The sequence below is a fragment of the Pleurodeles waltl genome, chromosome 8 (assembly GCF_031143425.1).
Source record: "Pleurodeles waltl isolate 20211129_DDA chromosome 8, aPleWal1.hap1.20221129, whole genome shotgun sequence".
In the NCBI taxonomy this organism is placed as follows: Eukaryota; Metazoa; Chordata; class Amphibia; order Caudata; family Salamandridae; genus Pleurodeles; species Pleurodeles waltl.
Genome location: NC_090447.1, coordinates 70,305,935 through 70,329,381, shown reverse-complemented (window position 1 = coordinate 70,329,381; position 23,447 = coordinate 70,305,935). Strand labels below are relative to the sequence as shown.

General features: G+C 45.9%; 1 protein-coding gene across 2 annotated transcripts in view; it reads right to left on the bottom strand.

The window, feature by feature from the left end:
• NUP98 (nucleoporin 98 and 96 precursor) overlaps positions 1 to 23,447 on the bottom strand; it is a 603,720-nt gene that overhangs the window by 451,003 nt on the left and 129,270 nt on the right. For both annotated transcript variants that reach the window (XM_069203729.1, XM_069203730.1), the window contains exons 7-9: positions 22,437 to 22,614; positions 21,422 to 21,588; positions 5,088 to 5,228 (exon numbers count right to left, since the gene is read on the bottom strand). In XM_069203729.1, the coding sequence (XP_069059830.1) occupies positions 5,088 to 5,228; positions 21,422 to 21,588; positions 22,437 to 22,614 (486 nt within the window). The remainder of the gene's footprint in view (positions 1 to 5,087; positions 5,229 to 21,421; positions 21,589 to 22,436; positions 22,615 to 23,447) is intronic.

The window sequence follows — 23,447 nt, the reverse complement described above, 5'->3', positions numbered from 1 at the left end:
GCGGTGGCCATGTTCGACGCCGTATCCATCGACGTCGGTCTGGTCGCCGTCGACCTATGGCGGTGAGATGGTGGCAGCGACGACGTCGACGGGGAACAAACAGGTATCTTCCTACCTGCTGACGTCGATCTAGCCTGTCTCTCCTGAGTGGCTTGTTGGCTGCCTGGGAAGCCAAGAGGATGATATTTTCTGCCTCTCGTGAAGCCCATGAAGCCTGATCTTTTCCCTGTCCTTCAGAGTCCTCTTTGACATGTTCTTGCAGTGTTTGCAAGTGTCAGGGCAGTGACACTGAGGCAAGCACACAATGCAGAGAGTGTGTGGATCTGACTGGGCCTTCTTCCCACAGGAAGGGCATTTCACAAAAAGTGAAGGCATTTTTCAGTCAGTAAAAAACCTTCCAGACTCAGACAATGATGTTAGATGTCGAGTAAAGTAGGAAAAAATGCTTTTTTAAAGTATTTTTCTAAGAAACACTCAGGAAAAACTGAGAGCTCAATGCTCCAGGATCCTCTCAGAAGAAGACGGAAAAAAGAACTGAGATAACTGTGAACCAACTGTCACCTCTCCTTCACCCCTGAGGCATGGTGGGATACTGGAGGTGCTCAGGGTCTTAAAGGCACGGTGCCAAAGTTTTTATGGTTCTCCTGTGTTAATCTGCATGCAGCCTATTGGCTAAGAATGCTCTAGTGTTTTTCAATGTAGTTTTTTATCTTTTTTCTCTGATGATAACTACTGCTGATTTCCCTAGGCTCAGTGGTGTGGTTTTGGTAGATATTTTTCTCTTATTGTAATTTTGAGAACAATTAAAAAAAAATTTTTTAAAAAATCCATAGAAATAAAGCATTTTAGCCTGTTTATGATTATAGTCTGCATTGCTGTTTTACACATGTATGAGTTTAGTATGAAAATGTGTCTACTAAAAATGTTATGTATATTTTTCGTGCATATTTTATACTTTATATATGTGTATTTTATATATGCTCCGGGGTCCCCGCACAGGGGCGGGAATATTCAATGTTTATGACTATTGATGAGGATCCCCTGGAAGAGAAGCCAACTTACCAGTGTACTGGACACAGTTAACTACCGGTGTCCAGCTACATAATGGTAACTCAGAACCAGGGCATGTTTGGTATCAAACATGTCAGACTCATACCCCATAATGTTGCCAGTATTGTTTGTATGATTCCATGCACTCTTGGGGCTCCTTGGAGGACCCCTAGCTTTGCACCTACCAGTTTTCAGGGTTTTCCTGGGCAGCCTGCGCTGCCGCCATTCTACAGACCGGTTTCTGCACTCCTGCTGCTTTGAACAGCTCAAGCCCAGGAAGGCAGAACAAAGGATTTCCTTTGTGAGAGGGAGGCAACACCATCTCCCTTTGGAAATAGGTGTTACATGGCTTGGGAGGAGTAGCCTCCCCAAACCACCGGTATGCTTTGAAGGACACATTTGGTGCCCCCCATGCATGAACCGGTTTGCACCAGTCCAGGAACCCCCGGTCCCTGCTCTGGTGTGAAAACGGACAATGGAAAGGGGAGTGACCACTCACCTGTCCATCACCACCCCAGGGGTGGTGCCCAGAGCTCTTCCAGGTGGCCACTTGATTCTGCCATCTTCAAAAAGGAGGGCAGAGGCCCCTGGGAGCATCTGAGTGGCCAGGTCAGGAAAGTGACGTCATAGCCCCCTCCTGATAGGTGGTCATCCTGCTAGGTGACCAATTTCCCCCTCCCCCCTTTAAGGGTCTCCCTCTTGAGAGGGTACTCCAATTTAACATTTAAGATTCCAGCAGGACTCCTCTGCATCGTTTACTTCAACATCTGGCCACCGGGACTGCAACTGGACCGTCTAGGAACAGACAATCTGCAACTCCAGCGACAACTCTGCCTTACAACATTGTTTTTCTGACTCCTTCCAGCAACTGCAACATTTCCCTGGCTGTGAATCCTCTGAGGGTGATAAGTCTTCAGCCTGAACAAGAAGCAAGAAGGAATCTCCCTTGGAGTGAATTAGTCACTCCCCTGCATCCGCAGGCACAAACTGCAACAACGACCAGGTGCGTGGATCCTCTCTCCTCTGGAGCTGCGTGGATCCTGCAACACAGGTGGTGTTCTGGAGAGGTCCCCTTGGTCCTCCCTACCAGCTGTCCAACTGGGGAGACAGTAAGCCCTTGCCTCTCCTTGCAGGGCAGTACCCCTGTGCACCACGACTCTTATAGCTACCAAGGCTGGTTCGCTCTTCCTCCAAGGGATCTTCAGGCTCCATGTAGCCCCGGCCTCCAGCACTCTTCTCTGCATAGCACAGTCTCCTACCTGCTGCTCCAGCAACAAAGGACTCCTCTCCAGGTGTGCTGAGTGGGCCTCACTGCAAATCATGTACCTGCTGCCTGTGAGCTGCATGTGGGGGCTGCATCCTCAACTTCGGACTCTCCTCACTGCGGAGTCACCTGGGAATCCTCTCCGTGGGTTGAGTCCCTCTGGACCTTCCTGGTTCGCGAAAGCTCTGCAACTCTTGCCTTGTCAAGGCTTATTAATGGTTTTTCGACACCACGGACAAACTTTTCTTCCGACATGGGACATCGACTGCATCACTCATGGAACTCTTTTCTCCTGCTCCTATGCTGCGTAGCAGAGTCCTGGTCTTCACAGTCGGCCTGGTCGGGCATCTCCAGAAGGGTGGGTATTGGCTCCTGCCCCAACTGGAACTGGACTTGGTCCCCTTCATTTGCAGGTCCCCTCTGTCAGGTTCCACCTCCTCTTTCTTCCAGTCTTGCATAGTACTTTTACAAGGTTTATCTGTGGGTTTAGGGAAAAACCAGGCACTTTCATCTTCTCTCCTGGTCGCTGGGGGGCATCCTGGCACTTACCTTGTGGGGTTCCTAGTTCCTCCAGTGCCGCTCTACAGATTACACTTCCTTGGGTGGGGAACTGACTTTCGCATTCCACTTACTTAGCATATGGTTTGGGCTCCCCCTAAGGTCTCCATTATTTTCTGTTATTTCACTCTTTTCTATTGCTTTCTATTCCAATTTCTGACTTTTAATGTGTATATATAATAGTGTTTACACTCACCTAATAGTGTATTGCCTATACAGTATTTTAGTATTTGTGTTACCATAATAAAGTTCTTTTATTTTTGTAACTGAGAGGTTCTTTCATGTGTGATAGTGCTGTGTTACTACAGTGGTATTGCATGCGCTTTGCACGTCTCCTGGATAAGTCTCTGCTGCTCAGCCACATATGCCACTAGAGAGCCCTGGCTTTCTAGACACTGCCTACACCTCACTCATAGGTGATACCTGGATCTGGTTTAAGGTGATAACACCATAGGTGCTCACCACACACCAGGCCAGCTTCCTACACGGTTCACCACCACCCACCTAGAACAAGCAATTATAGCACTTCTGCGCATTGGAGTTCCCCAGGTATCTTTCACTCGGAAAAGGATTCTCCCGCAAGTGGAACTCTGAACTCTCGGCTGATACCACTCCTGCCCAAAGTTCAAGATCACCAAAACTGATCTGGTCCAAGTCATCTTAGTGACTGCAGCTTGGGAAGAGAGAGGAAGAGCTCCTGAGCATGAGCATCTCTCCTTTAAGGCTGCCAGTCCCGCAGGATCTGCGGATGCAACAGCAGGGCAGGGTTCTACACCCGAGCCTTCACAAGCTCCACTTTCATTCTTGGAGATTGAGCTGAGACAGCTGGACACCTTCGGACTTTCTCCAGAGGTGGTTGATGTCAGAGTAGGCTGACATTTTGTTGTTTGTCTCTAGACCGGCATACCGTTGCTTCTAGGCACATTTAAAAGGGGCCCCTTTGGCTCTTTTGGCTTTTGTGCTGTTGTCGGATCAGCGTTTATCTTTTAATTCCAACATCTTATGCGATTTCTGAAATGTTTACATTTGTGTCCTTCCTCTCCTTTGGTCATGCCACAGTGGGACCCTAACTTGGTCCTCACATATCTTCGGTGCACTATTTGAGACACCTGACATCTGTCCCGTGCAGCTTTTCACCTTCAAAACAGTGTTCCTTATTGCTATCAGTGAGTGAGCTTGAGGCTCTGTCAATCTGCTGCACACTACGTTCTTCCCGGACAAGCTGGTACTATGCACATGAGCATCCTTCTTGCCTAAAGTTGCAACGTAATTCCACGTAGGTCACAACAGCATCTTGCCAGTGTTCTGCACCTCATCCCTCTAAGAATGAGGACAGACTCCACCATTTGGACCCAATAGAACTCTGAGCTTTTACAGTTATTTTACCAAATAACACAGGAAAGAAGATTAGCTATTTATGGAACGAAAAGAGGCAAGGCTGTGCATAAGAACTATCTACTGCTGAAGAATGATATGTATTAAGATCTACTACTTGATTAGATTCGGGCTCAAATATGCGCATCTTTGTTGTGTAATAACCAGAGAGTTCAATGGCTTAGAGTGGACATCCACAAGTTTTAAATGCCTAGGCTTAGCAATACAATCAGTGGATCACAGCCAGATAACTCCATTATCCTGTTTTTTAAAGAGAAAAATGAATGACATGTTGAGCAACACCACAATGTTTTCTAAGTAGAAAGGGGGTTTCAACAATGTCCAATATGGGACACAACTGTTGCAAGAAAATGTAACCCATGTTAAAATTCTTATGAACTCTTTAATCCACAAAAATGATGTGTGAATGGAATGGGCTCTTGCAGGCAAAAATGGAATAGCAAGTAAGGGCTTCATAATGGTGGGAAGAGTCCAATCACACAATCAAGGGCCTTCAAGAGAAAATAATTATTTTGTTTGATTATACCTCTGCCCACAGTAAAATAGTACACAAAATTAGATAACTTCTCCACAAGTCGCATCATTACTGAACTATTTACACTGATGGTGTTTTGGATACATAAACGCTCTAATAAAATACACCTAATTTATCTCAAATCACGTGAGCCATAAAGGTCATACACAAGCTTTGATAAGACGGTGTCTCAGTTGCTTACTATACCACAGACTAAATTAGCACAATTAGCATAATGAACTAAAAAACTCAATGACTACATGAAAGGAGTTACTGTCAAAAATAATTTAAAAACTGTATTCATACCGATCCACCAACAGTACCAAATCCTGAAGCAGGTTGTCCAAAGAGGCTACTTCCAGCACCGAACCCAGTACCAGCATTCGTATTGGTCGCTGCTCCAAAAAGTCCAGCGGATGGTGTGGCCTGAGTACCTCCAAACAAACCCTGTTTATAGAAAATAAGCAAATACTTAATATTCAAACCGGAATATGCTGAATCAGCTTATGTACAGCAGAACAGGTCTACAGAGGCATGCTGATAGTATGCCACCCTACATCAGGTAAGCAAGGAAATATGAAATTAATATCCTACTCAAAGTTAGTTACCTATGTGGATCACTGCCATCTTCAAAAACCTCCAGTTGGAACCCCACTAGCCTTCCAAAAAGCCAACTCTCGAGTCAACAAGTGTTTTTTTTATTTTTTTTAATTTATGTATATCAGATCCCAAAACGTATCAAGCAGGCCAATCAACCTGAAGGCATGAAGACGTAAACAGGTATGTAGAAAAGGGAGGAGGGTTTACCATTTTGCATATAAGCAGCTATGCTTAATGGCTCCTAAATGGAACAGTATGCGAGGCCATGCAGAAATTGACAAATGTCTTCCACTCCACTGTATCACAGGCTCTCAAGCCAGGCCTGTAGGACTCCCGATAGGATGTGCTTTCATTCTTGTACCAGCAGCACCTAGTATTAAGCCAATCTGGCCAAGATGGGAGTGTGAGGTTTGCTGCATCTTCCAAACCATAAATGGAAGGAGTGGGAGAAGCCAAAATAGTAAGCAAAGATCCCAGACTAGTTCATTCAAAGTACGTTATCCATGTAACAAGGGGGTGTGTACCTGCAGGAAAACTGTGGGCCTTTTCCATTCTATGGGGTGGTGAATAGTTCCATGAGCCGTGTACCCCAGGAAGCAGAACCAGTGGTTCAAAGGTTCCCACTCATGGACTACTTTATGCATCCTGATGACCAGATCGGCCAGGTAGTCTTTCACCCTTCAAGGTATGATGCCATAAAGGTGAATGAGGTGGCCGAGTGCGCTCAGCCATGTCTTGTATTAGCAGCAACAGGAGGAGTGAGAGTACACCACCCTGCCGCAGGAGGTAGTGCATGGCTGTCACATTGTTGTCTTGATTACAACTACCTTGCCCTGAATGAGGCCTACTGATACTGAGTCCTAAGGTAGGGTGCAACATATGACGTAGGTAGGACATGCAGTTTACATGTCCTGACAGTAAAAATGCAAACACAGTTTTTACTGTAAGACGACATGGTCGCCCAATTGGCGAGGGAAGGATTACAAGCTGGCCCATCAGCTGCGTTAACTCGTGGAGGGTGCGACCGAAGTGGGCACTCCAAGATAAACAACTTGTTACATTAGCATACATGGAGCCTGTTCTTTAAGACCGCTTTCTGCCCTCCTGGAGAGATGTGCCAACAACTCAGGAAGGAGAACAATGAGGGACTGCAGGCCAGGGAGGTGCTAACTCTCTCTTCAGTAAGCCACTTGGGTGTTAGCTCCTAAAGGCAGGCTTCAAAAGGAGAAGGTGCCTTTGAAGGGCAGATTGTCACACTAGGGAGGAGATGTGCCTCACTGTCTAGGAAGACAGGCTGGCACGGTGTAGGAAGTTGGCTCTGTGCACACTATCTCTCACTTTGAGATTGTATATACAGAGTCCAAGGGTTCCCCTTAGAGGTTGAGTGGCAAAATTAGATAATAGTAATGCTCTACTTGTGGTAGTGCGGTCGAGCAGTAGGCTTATCAGAGGGTAGTGTTAAGCATTTGTTGTACACATACAGGCAATAAATGGGAACACACATACTCAAAGACTTAACTCCAGGCTAATAGGTTTTTATATAGAAAAATATTCTTAATTTATTTTAGATCCACAAGATTCAGAATTTAGTTAAGTACGTAACTTGCAAGGTACTTCACACAGGTAAGTATGGAACTTTGAATTAAAACAGTAGTATACACAGTTTGGGCAAAAATTGAAATAAGCTATTTTAAAAGTGGACAGTGCAAAAATCAACAGATCCTGGGGGAGGTAAGTAATAGTTAGTTTCACAGGTAAGGAAAGTACTTACAATTTCAGTCTCCTGAGCATAGGCCACCCACAGTTGTGGCTTCAAGGCAACCCCAAACCCTCAGCACCAGCAACACAGGGCCTGTCCAGTGCAGATGTCAAAGGAGGGCCCAAATAACATAGGCACCTATGGAGAACAGGGGTGCTCCGGTTCCAGTCTGCTAGCAGGTAGGTACCTGTGCCCTCGGGGAGCAGACCAGGGGGGGTTGTAGAGCACTGTGGGTGAAGGGGGATACAGGCACACAAAATACACCCTCAGTGGCACAGGGGAGGCCGGGGGCAATGTGCAAAGTAGGTGTCAGGTTTTGCATTGAAAGCAATGGAAGGATCCGGGGGTCACTCTGGCGATGCAGGCAGGGCACAGGGGGGCTTCTCGGGCCAGCCACCAACTGAGCTAGGATGAGGGCTGCTTGCTGGTCCCTCTTGCACTGGTAGGTGGATCCTTCCTGGTCCTGGGGGCTGCAGGTGCAGTGCTTGGTCCAGGCGTCGGGTTCCTTTGTTACCAAGCAGTCAGGGGGAGCCTCTGGATCCTCTCTGCAGGTGTCGCTGTAGGTGTGCAGGGAGGTCGACTCAGGGTGTCCATGTCGGAGTCGCCTGGGATTCCTCTCTGCAGTGTTGGTTCTCCTGAACTTGAGCCGGGGGCCTCAGGTGCAGTGTGTGAAGACTCACGCTTCCGGAGTGAGGCGGGAGTCTCTTTAAAGTTGGTTTCTTGTTGCTGTGTTTGGACAGAGCCGCTGTACTCTGAAGGTTCTTGGTCCTTTAGGTGCAGGTCAGTCCTCAGAGGTCACTGGCCCTGCTGGATGCGTCGCTGTGCAGGTTCTTTGAGTTGGGAGACAGGCAGGGAGGCTGGGGCCAAGTCAGTTGTCTCCATCGTCTCTGCAGGCCTTTCAGGTCAGCAGTCCTTTCTTCAGGTTGCAGGAATCTGATTTTCTGGGTTCAGGGTTGCCCCTAAATACTCAATTTAGGGGTGTGTTAAGGTCTGGGGGCAGTAGCAATGGCTACTGTTCTGGAGGGTGCCTACACCCTCTGTGTCTCCTCCCTGTGGGGAGGTGGGCACATTCCTAATCTAATTGGGGGTAATCCTCCAAAACAAGATGGAGGATTTCCTAAGGCAGGGGTCTCCTCCGCTCAGGACACCTTAGGGGCTGTCCTGACTGGTGGGTGACTCCTCCTTGTTTTTCTCATCATCTCCTCCGGACCTGCTGCAAAAAGTGGGGGCAGCGTCCGGGTGGAGGCATCTCCACTAGCTGGAGTGCCCTGGGGCATTGTAACACAAAGCCTGAGCCTTTGAGGCTTAATGCTAGGTGTTACAGTTCCTGCAGGGGGGATGTGTGAAGCACCTCCACCAGTGCAGGCTTTGTTTCTGGCCTCAGAGAGCAAAAAGGCTTTCACCTCATGGGGTCAGAAACTCGTCTCTCAGTGGCAGGCTGGCACAGACCAGTCAGTCCTGCACTGAAGCCTTGGGTAAAATACAGGGGGCATCTCTAAGATGCCGTCTGTGTGCATTTTGTAATAAATCCAGCACTGGCATCAGTGTGGGTTTATTGTTATGAGAAGTTTGATACCAAACTTCCCAGTATTCAGTGTAGCCATTACAGAGCTGTGGAATTCGTTTTGACAAACTCCCAGACCATATACTTAATATGGCCACATTGTACTTACAATGTCTAAGAATAGACTTAGCTGCATGAGCAATATGCCCCTACAGTGTCTATGCCCTCACCTGTGGTATAGTGCACCCTGCCTTAGAGGTTTAAGGCCTGCTTGAGGGGTGACTTACCTATGTCACAGGCAGTATTTTGTGTGCATGGCATCCTGAGGGGGGATGCCATGTCTACTTTGCCTTTTTCTCCCCACCAACACACACAATCTGCAATGGCAGTGTGCATGTGTTAGGTGAGGGGTGGCACAACACATGCTGCAGCCCTTAAGGACCTTCCCTGGTCACAGGGCCCTTGGTACCACTGGTACCTTTTACAAGGGACTTATCTGTACCTCTACCAACTGGAAGAAAGACAGAAAGAGGGCTGTCCTGCTGCACCAAGGGACCAGCTAAGAAAGGTTGCACTGAAGAAAACTGCACCTGTTACCTAGCGAAGGAACAGACTGTGCCTGCCGTGTCCTGCTCAAGGAGAAGCTGCCCCCAGAGGCCATACGCCAAGCCTCCTGTTTGCATCACAGGGACAGATGAAGAAGCCTGCTAGAGCAAGTTGGTAGCCGTAAGTTTTCAAGCTGCTACCATTGCCACCGTGCAGCACCAAGGACCAAGAACTGAGGCAAAAAGTTCCACCAGAGTTTGCTGACCCCGAGGTTGTGTTGTAGAGTTGCTGGGACCTTCAGAAGGTGAGTTATTGACCTAGGAAGGATTTGTCTGTGAGCGTGACACCGGGCAACTGGTAGTCCAGTGGTGACTGGACTTTGGACAGAACAGAAAGGACTCTGTAAGAAGTCAACCCTGCAACCAGGAGCCCCTCTCGCCATCTCTGTGGACCACAGACTTCTGGCAGGACAACCCCAACTAACCCGGTCGTATCAACAGCATCCTTGGAACATTTTCAGCATCCTTCATCCCTTGCAACAGGACCACTTCATAGGAATCTATTTGTACACTAATAAAGTGCCTGGAACTGCTTGAAGGCCACTTCTTTGGAGATACCCGTTTCTATTGATTTTGCTAGTCCTTCTGACTAACTCCCTGCTGGAGCTGGTCGCCCCAAGTACTTCTTCATGAACACAATGACACTTAGAAACTTTTTCAAGGAAAACTTTGGTAAGTGTGAAATTTGTTGAATTTGCCAAGGCTTGTCCACCATAGGGTGAAAATACTTTGATTTGTTGTTACTGGTAAATTCCATATCTTTGGATCTTTCTTTTTAAGTGTCTAAATTGTTATACAAATACAGACTATTTTTATAGATTGGTTTCGGATTTCTCAAGTGTTGTGCTATTTTTCTTCAATTGTGTTACTGCTGCTTAAATGCTTTTCACTTCTTCCTCCCTGTAAGTCTTGCTGCTTAGAGCCACGGATACCCTGGGTTGAGCTGAACATTTAAACTAATCCTAAGGGTCCTAAGGAGGTTGATAATGAAAATGTCACTTACCCAGTGTACATCTCTTCGTGGCATCAGTCGCTGTAGATTCGCATGTTTTGCATAGCTCGCCATCTGGTGTTGGGCCGGAGTGTTACAAGTTGTTTTTCTTCGAAGAAGTCTTTCGAGTCACGGGACCGAGTGACTCCTCCTTTTGTCTCCATTGCGCATGGGCGTCGACTCCATCTTCGATTGTTTTTCCCCCGCAGAGGGTGAGGTAGGAGTTGAATTGTAGTAATAGTGCCCATGCAATGGAGTGACTAAGTATGTACTTATTTAAGGTTGAAATGATATATATACAAATAGTTGAAGGTAACTTCCGAACTGCTACAGGCTCCCGTGGAGGCGGGTGGGCACATGCGAATCTACAGCGACTGATGCCACGAACAGATGTACACTGGGTAAGTGACATTTTCAGTTCGATGGCATCTGTCGCTGTAGATACGCATGTTTTGCATAGACTAGTAAGCAGTTATCTCCCCAAAAGCGGTGGCTCAGCCTGTAGGAGTGGAAGTAGTCTGAAACAATGTTCTTAATACGGCTTGACCTACTGTGGCTTGTTGTGCGGATAACACGTCTACACAGTAGTGCTTGGTGAATGTGTGAGGCGTAGACCATGTGGCTGCCTTACATATTTCTTGCATTGGGATGTTTCCTAGAAAGGCCATGGTAGCACCTTTCTTTCTGGTTGAGTGTGCCCTTGGTGTAATGGGCAGCAGTCGTTTAGCTTTAAGGTAGCAGATTTGGATGCATTTAACTATCCATCTGGCTATACCTTGTTTTGATATTGGGTTTCCTGCATGAGGTTTTTGAAATGCAATAAATAGTTGTTTAGTCTTTCTGATGTTCTTTGTTCTGTCAATGTAATACATTAATGCTCTTTTGACATCTAATGTATGTAGTGCCCTCTCAGCTACGGTATCTGGCTGTGGAAAGAACACTGGAAGTTCCACTGTTTGATTTAGATGGAACGGTGAAATAACCTTTGGTAAAAATGTTGGATTAGTCCTTAGGACGACCTTATTCTTGTGTAGTTGTATAAAAGGTTCTTGTATTGTAAACGCCTGAATCTCGCTTACTCTTCTTAGGGAAGTAATGGCGATGAGAAATGCAACCTTCCAGGTTAGGAACTGTATTTCGCAGGAGTGCATGGGTTCAAAAGGTGGACCCATAAGTCTAGTTAGGACAACATTTAGGTTCCATGAAGGAACAGGTGGTGTTCTTGGTGGTATAATTCTCTTAAGGCCCTCCATGAATGCTTTAATGACTGGTATCCTATATAGGGAAGTTGAATAGGTAGTCTGCAGGTATGCAGATATTGCTGCAAGGTGTATTTTAATGGAAGAGAAAGCCAGGTTAGATTTTTGTAAGTGAAGCAAGTAACCCACTACATGTTTTGGAGTCGTGTGTAATGGTTGGATTTGATTAATATGGCAGTAGCAAACAAACCTCTTCCATTTACTTGCATAGCAGTGCCTGGTGGATGGCCTTCTGGCTTGCTTTATGACTTCCATACATTCTTGGGTAAGTTGTAAGTGCCCGAATTCTAGGATTTCAGGAGCCAAATTGCTAGATTCAGCGATGCTGGATCTGGGTGTCTGATCTTTTGGTTGCGTTGTGTCAATAGATCTGGCCTGTTGGGCAATTTGATGTGGGGTACTACTGATAGGTCTAGCAGCGTTGTGTACCAGGGTTGCCTTGCCCAAGTTGGTGCTATTAATATGAGTTTGAGTTTGTTTACCAGATAAGGAAGGAGAGGGAGAGGAGGAAAAGCGTAAGCAAATATCCCTGACCAGTTCATCCATAGGGCATTGCCTTGGGACTGCTTGTGTGGGTATCTGGATGCGAAGTTTTGGCATTTTGCGTTCTCCTTCATCGCAAACAAGTCTATTTGAGGTGTTCCCCAGAGTTTGAAATAGGTGTTCAGAATTTGGGGGTGAATTTCCCATTCGTGGACCTGTTGGTGATCTCGAGAGAGATTGTCTGCGAGTTGATTCTGAATCCCTGGTATAAATTGTGCTATTAGGCGAATTTGGTTGTGAATTGCCCAACGCCAAATTTTTTGTGCTAGCAGGCTTAACTGCGTGGAGTGTGTCCCCCCCCTGTTTGTTTAGATAATACATTGTTGTCATGTTGTCTGTTTTGACGAGAATGTATTTGTGAACTATTATTGGTTGGAAAGCTTTTAGTGCTTGAAAAACTGCTAGCAGTTCTAGGTGATTTATATGCAGTTTTGTTTGATGTACGTTCCATTGTCCTTGTATGCTGTGTTGATCGAGGTGTGCTCCCCACCCTGTCATGGAAGCATCTGTTATTACGTATTGTGGCACTGGGTCTTGGAAAGGCCGCCCTTTGTTTAAATTTATGTTGTTCCACCATAGAAGCGAGAGGTAAGTTTGGCGGTCTATTAACACCAGATCTAGAAGATGACCCTGTGCTTGTGACCACTGTGATGCTAGGCACTGTTGTAAGGGCCTCATGTGCAGTCTTGCGTTTGGGACAATGGCTATGCATGAAGACATCATGCCTAGGAGTTGTAATATCATCTTTGCTTGTATCTTTTGTGTTGGATACATGCGTTGTATAATGTTGTTGACATTTTTGATTCTTTGGGGACTTGGAGTGGCTACTCCTTTTGTTGAGTCTATTATGGCTCCTAGGTATTGTTGTACCTTGCACAGCAGAATGTTGGATTTCGTGAAGTTGACGGTGAACCCTAGTTTGAAGAGAGTTTGTATGATCTGATTTGTGTGGTTTGAGCACTCTATTAACGAATGGGCCTTGATTAGCCAGTCGTCTAGATATGGGAACACATGTATTTGCTGCCTTCTGATGTGTGCAGCGACTACTGCTAGACATTTAGTAAAGACTCTTGATGTAGTTGTTAATCCGAAAGGCAATACCTTGAATTGGTAATGTATTCCCTTGAATACAAACCTTAGGTATTTCCTGTGCGATGGGTGTATCGGTATATGGAAATACGCGTCTTTGAGGTCTAAAGTTGTCATGTAGTTTTAGCAATGGTAACACTTCTTGTAGTGTGACCATGTGAAAGTGGTCTGATTTGATGAATGTGTTTACTATTCTGAGGTCTAGGATTGGTCTCGGCGTTTTGTCCTTCTTTGGTATCAGAAAGTACAGTGAGTAAACTCCTGTGTTTATTTGTATGTTTGGTACTAATTCGATTGCATTCTTCTGCAATAGTGCCTGCACTTCTATCTCCAGGAGATTGGAATGATGTTTTGTCAAATTTTGTGCTTTTGGTGGTATGTTTGGAGGGAATTGTAGAAATTCTATGCAATAACCATGTTGGATAATTGCTAGAACCCAAGTGTCTGTAGTGATTTCCTCCCATGCTTTGTAATAATGACCTATTCTTCCCCCCACTGGTGTTGTGTGGAGGGGGTGAGTGATATGTGAGTCACTGCTTAGTAGTAGGGGTTTTGGGGCTTTGAAATTTTCCCCTATTCCTAGGGAATTGCCCTCCTCTATATTGTCCCCGATAACCTCCTCTGTACTGTCCCTGGTAACTGGACGGTGTTGCCTGTGAGGTGCTGGCTTGTGTGCCCTGACCCCGAAACCCCCCTCTAAAGGGTGTTTTACGGAATGTGCTGTAATTCCCTCTGCTCTGCGGGGAGTAGAGTGCGCCCATGGCTTTAGCAGTGTCCGTGTCCTTTTTGAGTTTCTCAATCGCTGTGTCCACTTCTGGACCGAACAGTTCTTTTTCGTTAAAAGGCATATTGAGAACTGCTTGCTGAATCTCTGGTTTAAATCCAGACGTTCGTAGCCATGCATGCCTTCTGATAGTTACAGATGTATTAACTGTCCGTGCAGCTGTATCTGCAGCGTCCATGGAGGAGCGTATTTGGTTGTTTGAAATGTTCTGTCCCTCCTCAACCACTTGTTTTGCCCTCTTTTGTAGGTCCTTGGGCAGATGTTCAATGAGATGTTGCATCTCATCCCAATGGGCTCTGTCATAGCGCGCAAGTAGTGCCTGAGAGTTAGCGATGCGCCACTGGTTTGCAGCTTGTGCTGCGACTCTTACCAGCTGCATCGAATTTGCGGCTTTCTTTATCTGGGGGTGGTGCATCTCCAGATGTGTGGGAGTTGGCCCTTTTCCTAGCTGCTCCTACAACGACAGTCTGGTGGCAGCTGTGTAGTGATGAAAACCGGGTCTGTAGGAGGCACCTTATACTTTTTTTCCACTCTTGGTGTGATTGCCCTACTTTTGACCGGCTCCTTAAAGATTTCTTTTGCGTGCCGGAGCATACCAGGGAGCATAGGCAGGCTTTGGTAGGAGCTTTGGGTGGAGGAGAGGGTGTTGAATAAAAAGTCATCCTCGACCTGTTCTGAGTGGAGGCTTACATTGTGAAATTGTGCTGCTCTAGCCACCACTTGAGAATACGCAGTGCTGTCCTCTGGTGGAGATGGCTTCGTAGGGTATGCCTCCGGGCTGTTATCTGACACCGGGGCGTCGTATAAGTCCCATGCGTCCTGATCTTGGTCACCCTGGCTCATGGTGGTGTGAGCTGGGGAATGTGATGGAGTTTGTGCTGGTGAGACGTTAACTACAGGTGGAGGAGAGGGTGGTGGAGTAACCTTTTTCACCACCTTTGTTTGTGGTGTTTGTTCAGTTTGGAACTCCAATCTTCTCTTTCTTCTAATAGGGGGAAGGGTGCTTATTTTTCCTGTCCCCTCCTGTATGAAAATACGCTTTTGCGTATGGTCTACATCAGTTGATTGTAGCTCTTCCTCAAACCTATGCTTTCGCATTTGGGAGGTTAGCGATTGCTCTTCTGTATAAGAGCCTGAAACTGGGTCGGTTGCAGTCTGTTTTGGCACCGAAACCCTGTCTGCATCTTTTTTCGGCTCCGAGGTGACTTTTTTCTTTTTCGGGGCCGAAACCTCTCGGCGTCGATCTTCGTTGGTGCCGCTGTCTCGCCGTCGAGCCGTGTCTACACCGGTATCTCGGTGTCGATGCTTGTCTCCAGCACTTTCTCGGTCCTGAGAAGGCTGCATGCCGGTGTCTCGACCGGAGTCGGACGATCTCGGCACTGTTTGGGCCTTTTTCGGTGCCGACGGTCGGTCACCGAATTTATGGGTGGAGCCATGGCCTGATGGCAGTGGCGTCCCCTGGGCCTTGTAAATCTTCTTCTGAGTGGTTTTCGACGTCTTACTCACGGTTTGTGTATCGTTGAATTCTTCGGAGTCCGATTCGTGGATCGAAAAGGTTCCTTCCTCTTCTTGTTCCTCGAACTCTCGGTGGGCTGTCGGCACGGACGCCATCTGAAGTCTTCTGGCTCGACGGTCTCGGAGTGTTTTTCGGGACCGGAACGCACGACAGGCCTCGCAGGTGTCTTCACTGTGCTCAGGTGACAGGCACAGGTTACAGACCAAGTGTTGGTCTGTATAGGGGTATTTATTGTGGCATTTGGGACAGAAGCGGAACGGGGTCCGTTCCATCGGCGTTCTTCTGCACGCGGTCGGGTCGACCAGGCCCCGACGGGGGATCGAAAAACTACCCCGAAGGGCACCGGAGCTCTTCGATCTTTCGACGCGGTGTTGAATCTAACTACGCCGATCCCGAACGCAACAATACCGACGAAAATCTTCCGAAATTAGCTATCTTTCCGTTCCGAAACTCGGAGCGACAGGAACACGTCCGAACCCGATGGCGGAAAAAAAACAATCGAAGATGGAGTCGAAGCCCATGCGCAATGGAGACAAAAGGAGGAGTCACTCGGTCCCGTGACTCGAAAGACTTCTTCGAAGAAAAACAACTTGTAACACTCCGGCCCAACACCAGATGGCGAGCTATGCAAAACATGCGTATCTACAGCGACAGATGCCATCGAACGTTTATTACATGGTTAGGTTACACAACCACACCATACAATACACCCCATTTCCTTACAATGGGGGCTTGCAGAATAGAGTCTAGGAAGGGCCTGCTCTGCTGCTGTTCCACCACTGCAGACAGTCTGTGCAGATGGTGGGCTCAGCATCAGTGGTGGCCTCAGACTCAATGGTAACTTTGGGATAGAGGGTTGGGCTCAGTGGCAGTGTTGGGAAGAGGTTGGGTTAGGTGAGTGAGTTTGAAGCTCCTCAATCTTGTTGAGGACCTTGGGGTTCAATGGCAGAACAGAGTCAATGTCCAAGCAGCATGGGCTTCAAACACTGTTTGGGGCAGAATGAATCCAAAGAAGGCAGCAGGCTTGAAGACCGTGTGGTGGAATGAGGACATTTGTGTCTGACCCCTTCAGTGCTTTGCGTCTGCATGAGGTGTGGTCAATAACCACCACCACTTAATTGGTAACTTTATGCCTTTATGGAAGCCAGATTGGTATATTTACAAGAAACCGTTATCAGTGAAGACATTGACAGTCAACCTCATCAAGCTGGTTTCTTGAAGTAACAAAATGGCTGCATATTGCTCGGCTTTTTTGAGAACTAGGTCCCTCCCCTCTCCTTTTTATTGAGACTATTAATGTTCCACATTTTAGCAGCTTACTGGATCTCTTGCATACAAGGTGGTGGTGGTCATATGTACTTATTTTCAATGTAGGGAGAGATTCAAGCCCAAACCGGATGAACTGAAGCGTTGAGTAAGGTTGAACAGTCCATCAATATTCCTGTATCCCACCCCATACTTAACTGGTTAAGTATTTAATTAAAATCTAAGACTAGCATACCTTATGCCATCTCAAACTAATCACCTACAATGTTCGCTAGACTACCCCCTCCTCAAAAAAAACAAAATTCTAAATAAAATGTCTTGTTAATAATGAGCAACAACTAAGCATCATCAAGTAAGCTTTAAAAGACCAGTTATGACTGCAGAAAACAAGAGATCCATAGAGATCGCCCTCCAATTCCATATATTTTTCACAATTATCCTCATATTTATCTTACACTTTTTTGTGGCGATTTTCTGGAGCCTGAGGAGTGCCCCAAGGTGAGGAATCTGTAGATAGATACAATATCTGTAGGAAGCTGGCTCTTTATATAGCGGACCAAAATAAGGTACACTGTGCAAAGAGTCCAAGCAATCCCCAGAGGTATTACAGAGGCACACATGACATTCCAAGTGCTCTTTTTGGGTAGTGTGGTCGAGCAGTGAGGCATATCAGAGTGCAATGCTAAGCATGTAAGGCACGCACACATACAGTAATTGAGACACTCAGAGATCCAACACCAATTTATAAAAACAACATACCTTTATGTAATTTTATATACCAAGATGACCAGAATCAGGTGAGCACTTTGAGAGAGGAATTTCTGCAAATTTTCAGCTGCAGTAATGTCTGTGCGTCTTGGTGTAGAGGTGTGTTACGGAGCCGGATGTCCCATTCACTTTAATGAGAAATGGTTCGGCCAGGAAGTTGCTGCGAGCAGGGGCTAGAAGGGCAGTCCGGGTGATCCTACAGTGGGGCTCGACCACGGAGGTCCTCGGGCACACAGGGACACAGTCGGTCCACTTCTCCTCAGGTTGTGGGTCTCAGGTGCAGTGGTGTCTTCTGGTATCGGGCAGAATCAGTCTGCAGGCCTGAACTGGGGTCCAGTCTGACCAAGCCAACAAGTGGGCTAAGTTCTCACGAGGCTAGGAGATGTGGGGACACCCTTGGTCCTCTTCTCCTCAGTCTAGGGTGGATGGGTGCATTGGTGACCTGAGGCATCAGGTCGTTGTCTTTAGGTCACTTGTGGGTGCAAGGGGGCCTGCAGAAACAGACTGCAGATGCTGTTGGGATGTCCACAGTAGGCGAGCTGAAGGTGGACTTAGTCTCTGGAGGGCCTAGGAACCACGCTGACACTGTTGGCCCACTTCAGCTCAGGCTAGGCAGCTCGGGTGCCGTGGTGAAGGCAGGCGTGTGGTTTTTGGCAGTCCTGTCTGGTTTCTCATAACCCAAAGAAGCATGGGCTGAGGAGTGAAAAAGTGTACAGGAGTCCTGTGTTCCAATCCATCCACAATGCAATTCCTAGCAAGTGTTTCTGTGGAAACTTTAATGCGCGAAACATTTGCCACTCCACGATAGACCATGGCAAAAAGATCTAGCCAGAGTTTTCCCCACTGCCGAAAGATGCCCTGTGCCACCTCAAGACCACCAGCAAGATCTTCCTAGCCATGTACCAGAAGGAACATGTGTAGTGACCCAATCCACTGCTTGCTTATCATTGAGATTGGTCAGTGTGGCTTCCTTATTGGGTTGCTACACGCATGCACCCTTGGACACTGCCAGCAAGATCTAGTCAGCAGTCCTGGAATACCTTGGGTATTTTCTCTGACTCAGACAATTCATAACAGACGAGGCACAGGTACATTCTGTGCTTGCGGCACAGACTGCCTGGGAAGGATGGTAGGCACCTGTGTGGCGCTCTCGACAGGCATGGACACGTTCAACAGGATTTTCTGAGGACGTACAAGCTTCTCTCACAGATACGCCCCTTGATGGCCAAGCCTCAATACTTTTGGATCCCTACTTGAGGAACTGCAGGGTATGAATTGGGATTCAATTTAATGGTTGAGGCCTGAACCTCAAGGTTATTTAATAGGATAGTTAGTGAAAAAATCTGGATCGCCTCGAGCATACAGGAAGAGGGCATGGACCAAGTGCTAATCGATGTATTAGTGAGGGCCTGGCTTAAAGGGAGCAACAGCTTAAATGTGGCTGGCACAGGAAGCACAATTCTCCTAAGGACCGTTTTTTTTTTAGTTTCAATTCAAGGCATCTGCAATTTTAGTACCTTTTAGGTGACAACCTTTGCACATGTTGCAGTCTTTCGTTGGTGGTTGAAGTGTGGCGCCAGAACCCGTTTCATGGTGAAGCCCACTGGTTTCTTATAGTTCCTTGTAAAAGTTGTCATTTGTACAGTGAAGAAGAAAAAAAAAAAAAAACACCACCTTCGCTCCCCACTTCCATCATCTGCCTCTTGCAGTGTACCTTGTTCAGAGTCAGAGTCAAAAAGTTAAGGGAACCTCTGCAGAAGTGTCCATTCCAGTAAAGGCACTTGTTCACATTCAGGCTGTGTAACAACTGCTTGTACCTTTGTAATGTCATTTCACATTTGTAGAGATCAAGGTGGAGCTGGTTCAGAGTCAGACACTGGAATCTGCACTGGATCCTCTTAAAGAGTCAGGACCCACATCAACGAGGATGGGCCTGGCGTTGGTCTTAAGGCTGCAGTGGACGAGTCTACCATTGGTACGGGGAGTGGATCAGGTGCCAAGGGGTCACATGACACCAGGACCTATCTACCAGCAGTAATCTGACTGGAGGCACCCAGCTGTTCCTTAGCTCCCAAATGTGTGCCGGACCCAGGAAACTAAGGCGCCCCAGAATCAGTTGGGGAACCTGCTCTGTTACCTGGGACCTGAAGGAAGACCGACTGACAGTCTGCTGCCCTCGCCCTTTCTCTTTGTATACAGATTGGCAGATGGGTTCAGTCCTACTTTGATTTTTGTGTTTGAATTTGGACTTTGATTTGGACTTCCTAAAGGATGTCAACCATGAACTAGACCTCTAACAGGAACAGCCTCAGGATAGAGAGCCAGCGCCTGGAACCTGGGGGAGCACTTGCACATGGGCCTTACCTTATTATATTCGGCAATGTACAGCATATTTATCGGTCTCAGATTGCCTTCACATGTATGAGGGAACATTTTTTACATAACTTCAAAGTCATGTCCTACCTCCAAACACTAGAAACACCTCACCCAGGTCTGTGACAGACATTTGCTTTCTACAGACATGATATGGTTTGAAACCTATTGTTTTAGGATAGGACATTGTTCCCTAGCACACTAGATTAAGTTTGGAAGTCATTGGAGGGCCTACAATAGTAGACGCAGAGCTCCAGATCTGTGTTGGAAGGCACAGAAAGAAAGGAACTGACATCAGTATGCAGGGGCGGCACTTATATGTCATGCAGTACAGTGCGAATGCAGAGCCGCTCAGTGCCACTTAGCACTACACAGGAACATTGCCAAAGTAACGTTTACAGATCTAGTCTGGCGCCTATCCATCAGAACCTAAATTTGAATCAGATTCCCGGGAAATCTAGACCAGACTTCAGTGACAGCCTGTGTACAAAAATTATCAGTGACCTGCCTGAAGAAACTTCTCAACTGAACTTATATGGGCTTATATTAAAACTGAAAAGATTTAATCTCAAATGAGGCTAGCACTACCAGTGGTCTGTTACAATTCATTGTAGATGGCAAGATATTAATAGGTCAAATGCTGTGCCTTTCATATGCATTTTGTTATTTGAGAGGTTTAGGAGTGGATTAAGGGGGGGGCAGCGGGACTCATCTATTCATATTGATGACTGCCTGAGAATTGTACAGCAAGGATCCTTTGGTGAAGACCTACTATGGCTAAGGTCTTCACAGAGTTTACAATATAGATGTGGTGAGCATTTGCATGACTGAAACGGTGGCGTATACAATTGATATCGGGGGTTTTAATTTTGTAGAGCTAGTGTATTCAAAGTATGAGTTCTGACATCCTTTAAGGTGTTATCAGAAAAGTGCTTTTTTGTATATAAAAATGTCCCTGTAGGCTAACAGTGGTGAAACTCAAGTGTTCCTAGAGAGACAAGCAGTGCAACCCTGCAGTGTCGAAATGCATAAACTCAGGACACAATGCAGTAGACCGAATGTGAAGAGAACACAGGCATTGAAAAAAGGATCCTATTAAAATTGAAATTATTTTTAAATGCTTCGAGTGTCACTTTCCAACGAATGTATATTTGTTCAAATCATTCAGTTTTAAATGTCAGTTTGTTTTTCGCTCACCAACTTAACCCAACGTTAACGATTACCATAATCTTTACCCTGCCCTCTAACTCTGAGCCTACTCATGACACTATGAGTATCAGACAACTTTAGATTAACTCCACCATAATCCCTTTTTAAAACTTTGCTCAATTCCAACTGTTTCTTTTTTTTTTTTAAACCAACTGATTTTTTCAAACTATGGAGTAAGCAAGGTAAAACGTAACTTTGAAGAAGCTAAATTACCTATAAAATAAATCAATTATTTTCAAGCTTTGAAGGCAGATTCAGGAATTCATCATTTGTTTTGCATATTCACCCTTTCAATTTCTGTTCATTCTTGCTAAGAAACAACAAAAGCGACAATACAAAAACAGGTGCAGATAAACCAGTTATTCTGAGCTTACCATGGTGCTGGGCTGCGGTTGTCCCAAAGTGTTTGTGTTCCCAAATGAAAAGCCAGTGTTCTGAGTTGTAGTGGGCTGTCCGAAGGGTTTGCTGAATAGGCTGTTTGGCTGAGTAGGTTGTGAGGCTCCAAAGAGACTTCCTGTGTTTGTTCCAAATCCAGTTGTAGCTTTAACACGAGAAACATTTTATGAAAATAACTGTAGACATGAATAAAACTTCAATTGCCATTATTAAAGGTGCAAATCTATTTTTTTTTTTTTTTTTTTTTAATGGCCTCTTCAAAAAAGCGCACTCATCCCTCTTCAAAATAATCAACTTCAAATATATCCGACCTCCCCCAGCACAAGCAAAACAAAGTTTGAGCTGGACTCCACTGGAAAAAAAACAACAACAAAAAGAAGAAACACTAAACATAGGACGTACAACCTGACCCACTTCAGACCCCACAAAGATATCCTTGAAACCAGTCACCATTAAACCGAATTAACACCAATTTCCTCCTCCAATATTACTAGTCAGGTTCCGACTGTTCTATGGCAAAAGCGCTTACAGTTTTAGGTCATGCAAACCCATGCCTTTAAGGTACTTATGGAAGGATGTACATTCCAAGTCTGCCGTGCTGTGATTCAAACTTGTGGCAGAGAGAACACTGCATTTGCCAGATGCAAATGACCAGGGAATTACTGAACCATCCATCCCAACAATAGCAGAAGGACTACACAGAAAACCAACTTTCTCAAGATGCATGCCCAAGATCTAGAATATTCCACTACCGAACAAGCTTGCTCTTTCAGCTCACTTCAGAAAAACTATCCTGGTAAAAGAATCTCCTCAGTCACTCATCAGGCCACTCCCAGCTCCTACCAAGAACAGCCCCACCTCTTTCCTTCCTCACACCCGCTGTGTGAGCCATTACATAGACTTTCTACTACACAGTGCATTCCAATGCAACGCTACACGTTCAGAGTTTACTTTAGATCTATTGTGCAAAACCCCAAAACAGTCAATACGTACTAGTTCCAAAAGCAGTTTTATTCTGGCCAAATGCTGTGTTAGTAGTAGACCCAAACAATCCTGCAGAGGCTGTGGACGTGGCAGCAGGAGTGCCGAACAGGCCAGTAGCACCTGCAGCTGCAGCCACAGGGTTCTGGGGGCCTTTGCGGTTCACCAAGTAGTCTTCTAGTCTGAGTTCCTAAGACAAAAAAGAAAAAATACTTAACATTTCACAAAGAGCATTAGAAGCCTGTTCAACAATGCAGCAACAAAGAGTTAAAGGGTTTAAACTCGCAAATGGGTGTATAGTTATCACAATCTTCTGAATACCATTAAGAATTCAACTACTATATAATGAGTGGGCATGCCCATCCTGTTGATGATTGTATCCATAAAACAATAAAATTGACTGAAATTTAAACAAAAATATTTTTTTATTATAAAGGGTCAGACAAACAAACATTAGTTAATACAGGTTTCATAATTGCAATTCTCTCCGAATCACAATTTGAAAGTCAGTATTCCTTATGTATGAAACGCACTGAATTTCATTAAGCAATTTCTAGTAATAAATCGTAATGAGGTAGGTTGCCGTTTGCGACCCACTAGGAATAACATCAGCATTTTAATAACGCAATCTTTTTATTTTTTTTATTAAATGCATCCCATCTTCCTAAAAGGAAAACGGGATGAGTTTAAAAAGCAAAAAATGAAACCTGAAAACCTTGGGTTTTTTTTTTAATTTATTTTTTTTAGAGCAAGCAGTGGTGCTGCCTGCTCTTAAAAATAATATTTACAATCTCAAAAGGGAAATGGACTCCTGGGGACCCTTTCCCTTTGCAAATCGGTTACTGTAGGAATGTACCCCTTTTGACATGGTCTCCCCCACTTTTTGCCTGGTAATGGATGCAATTTCGATTGAAGGTGCACTGGATTCCGCCTAACAGCTCTCTAGTGCCAGATCCCCTTCCCTAAAACTGTGCAATTGTTCTCCAACTGGCAATACCTTTGGATCCCCTGTAAGCCCCTAGT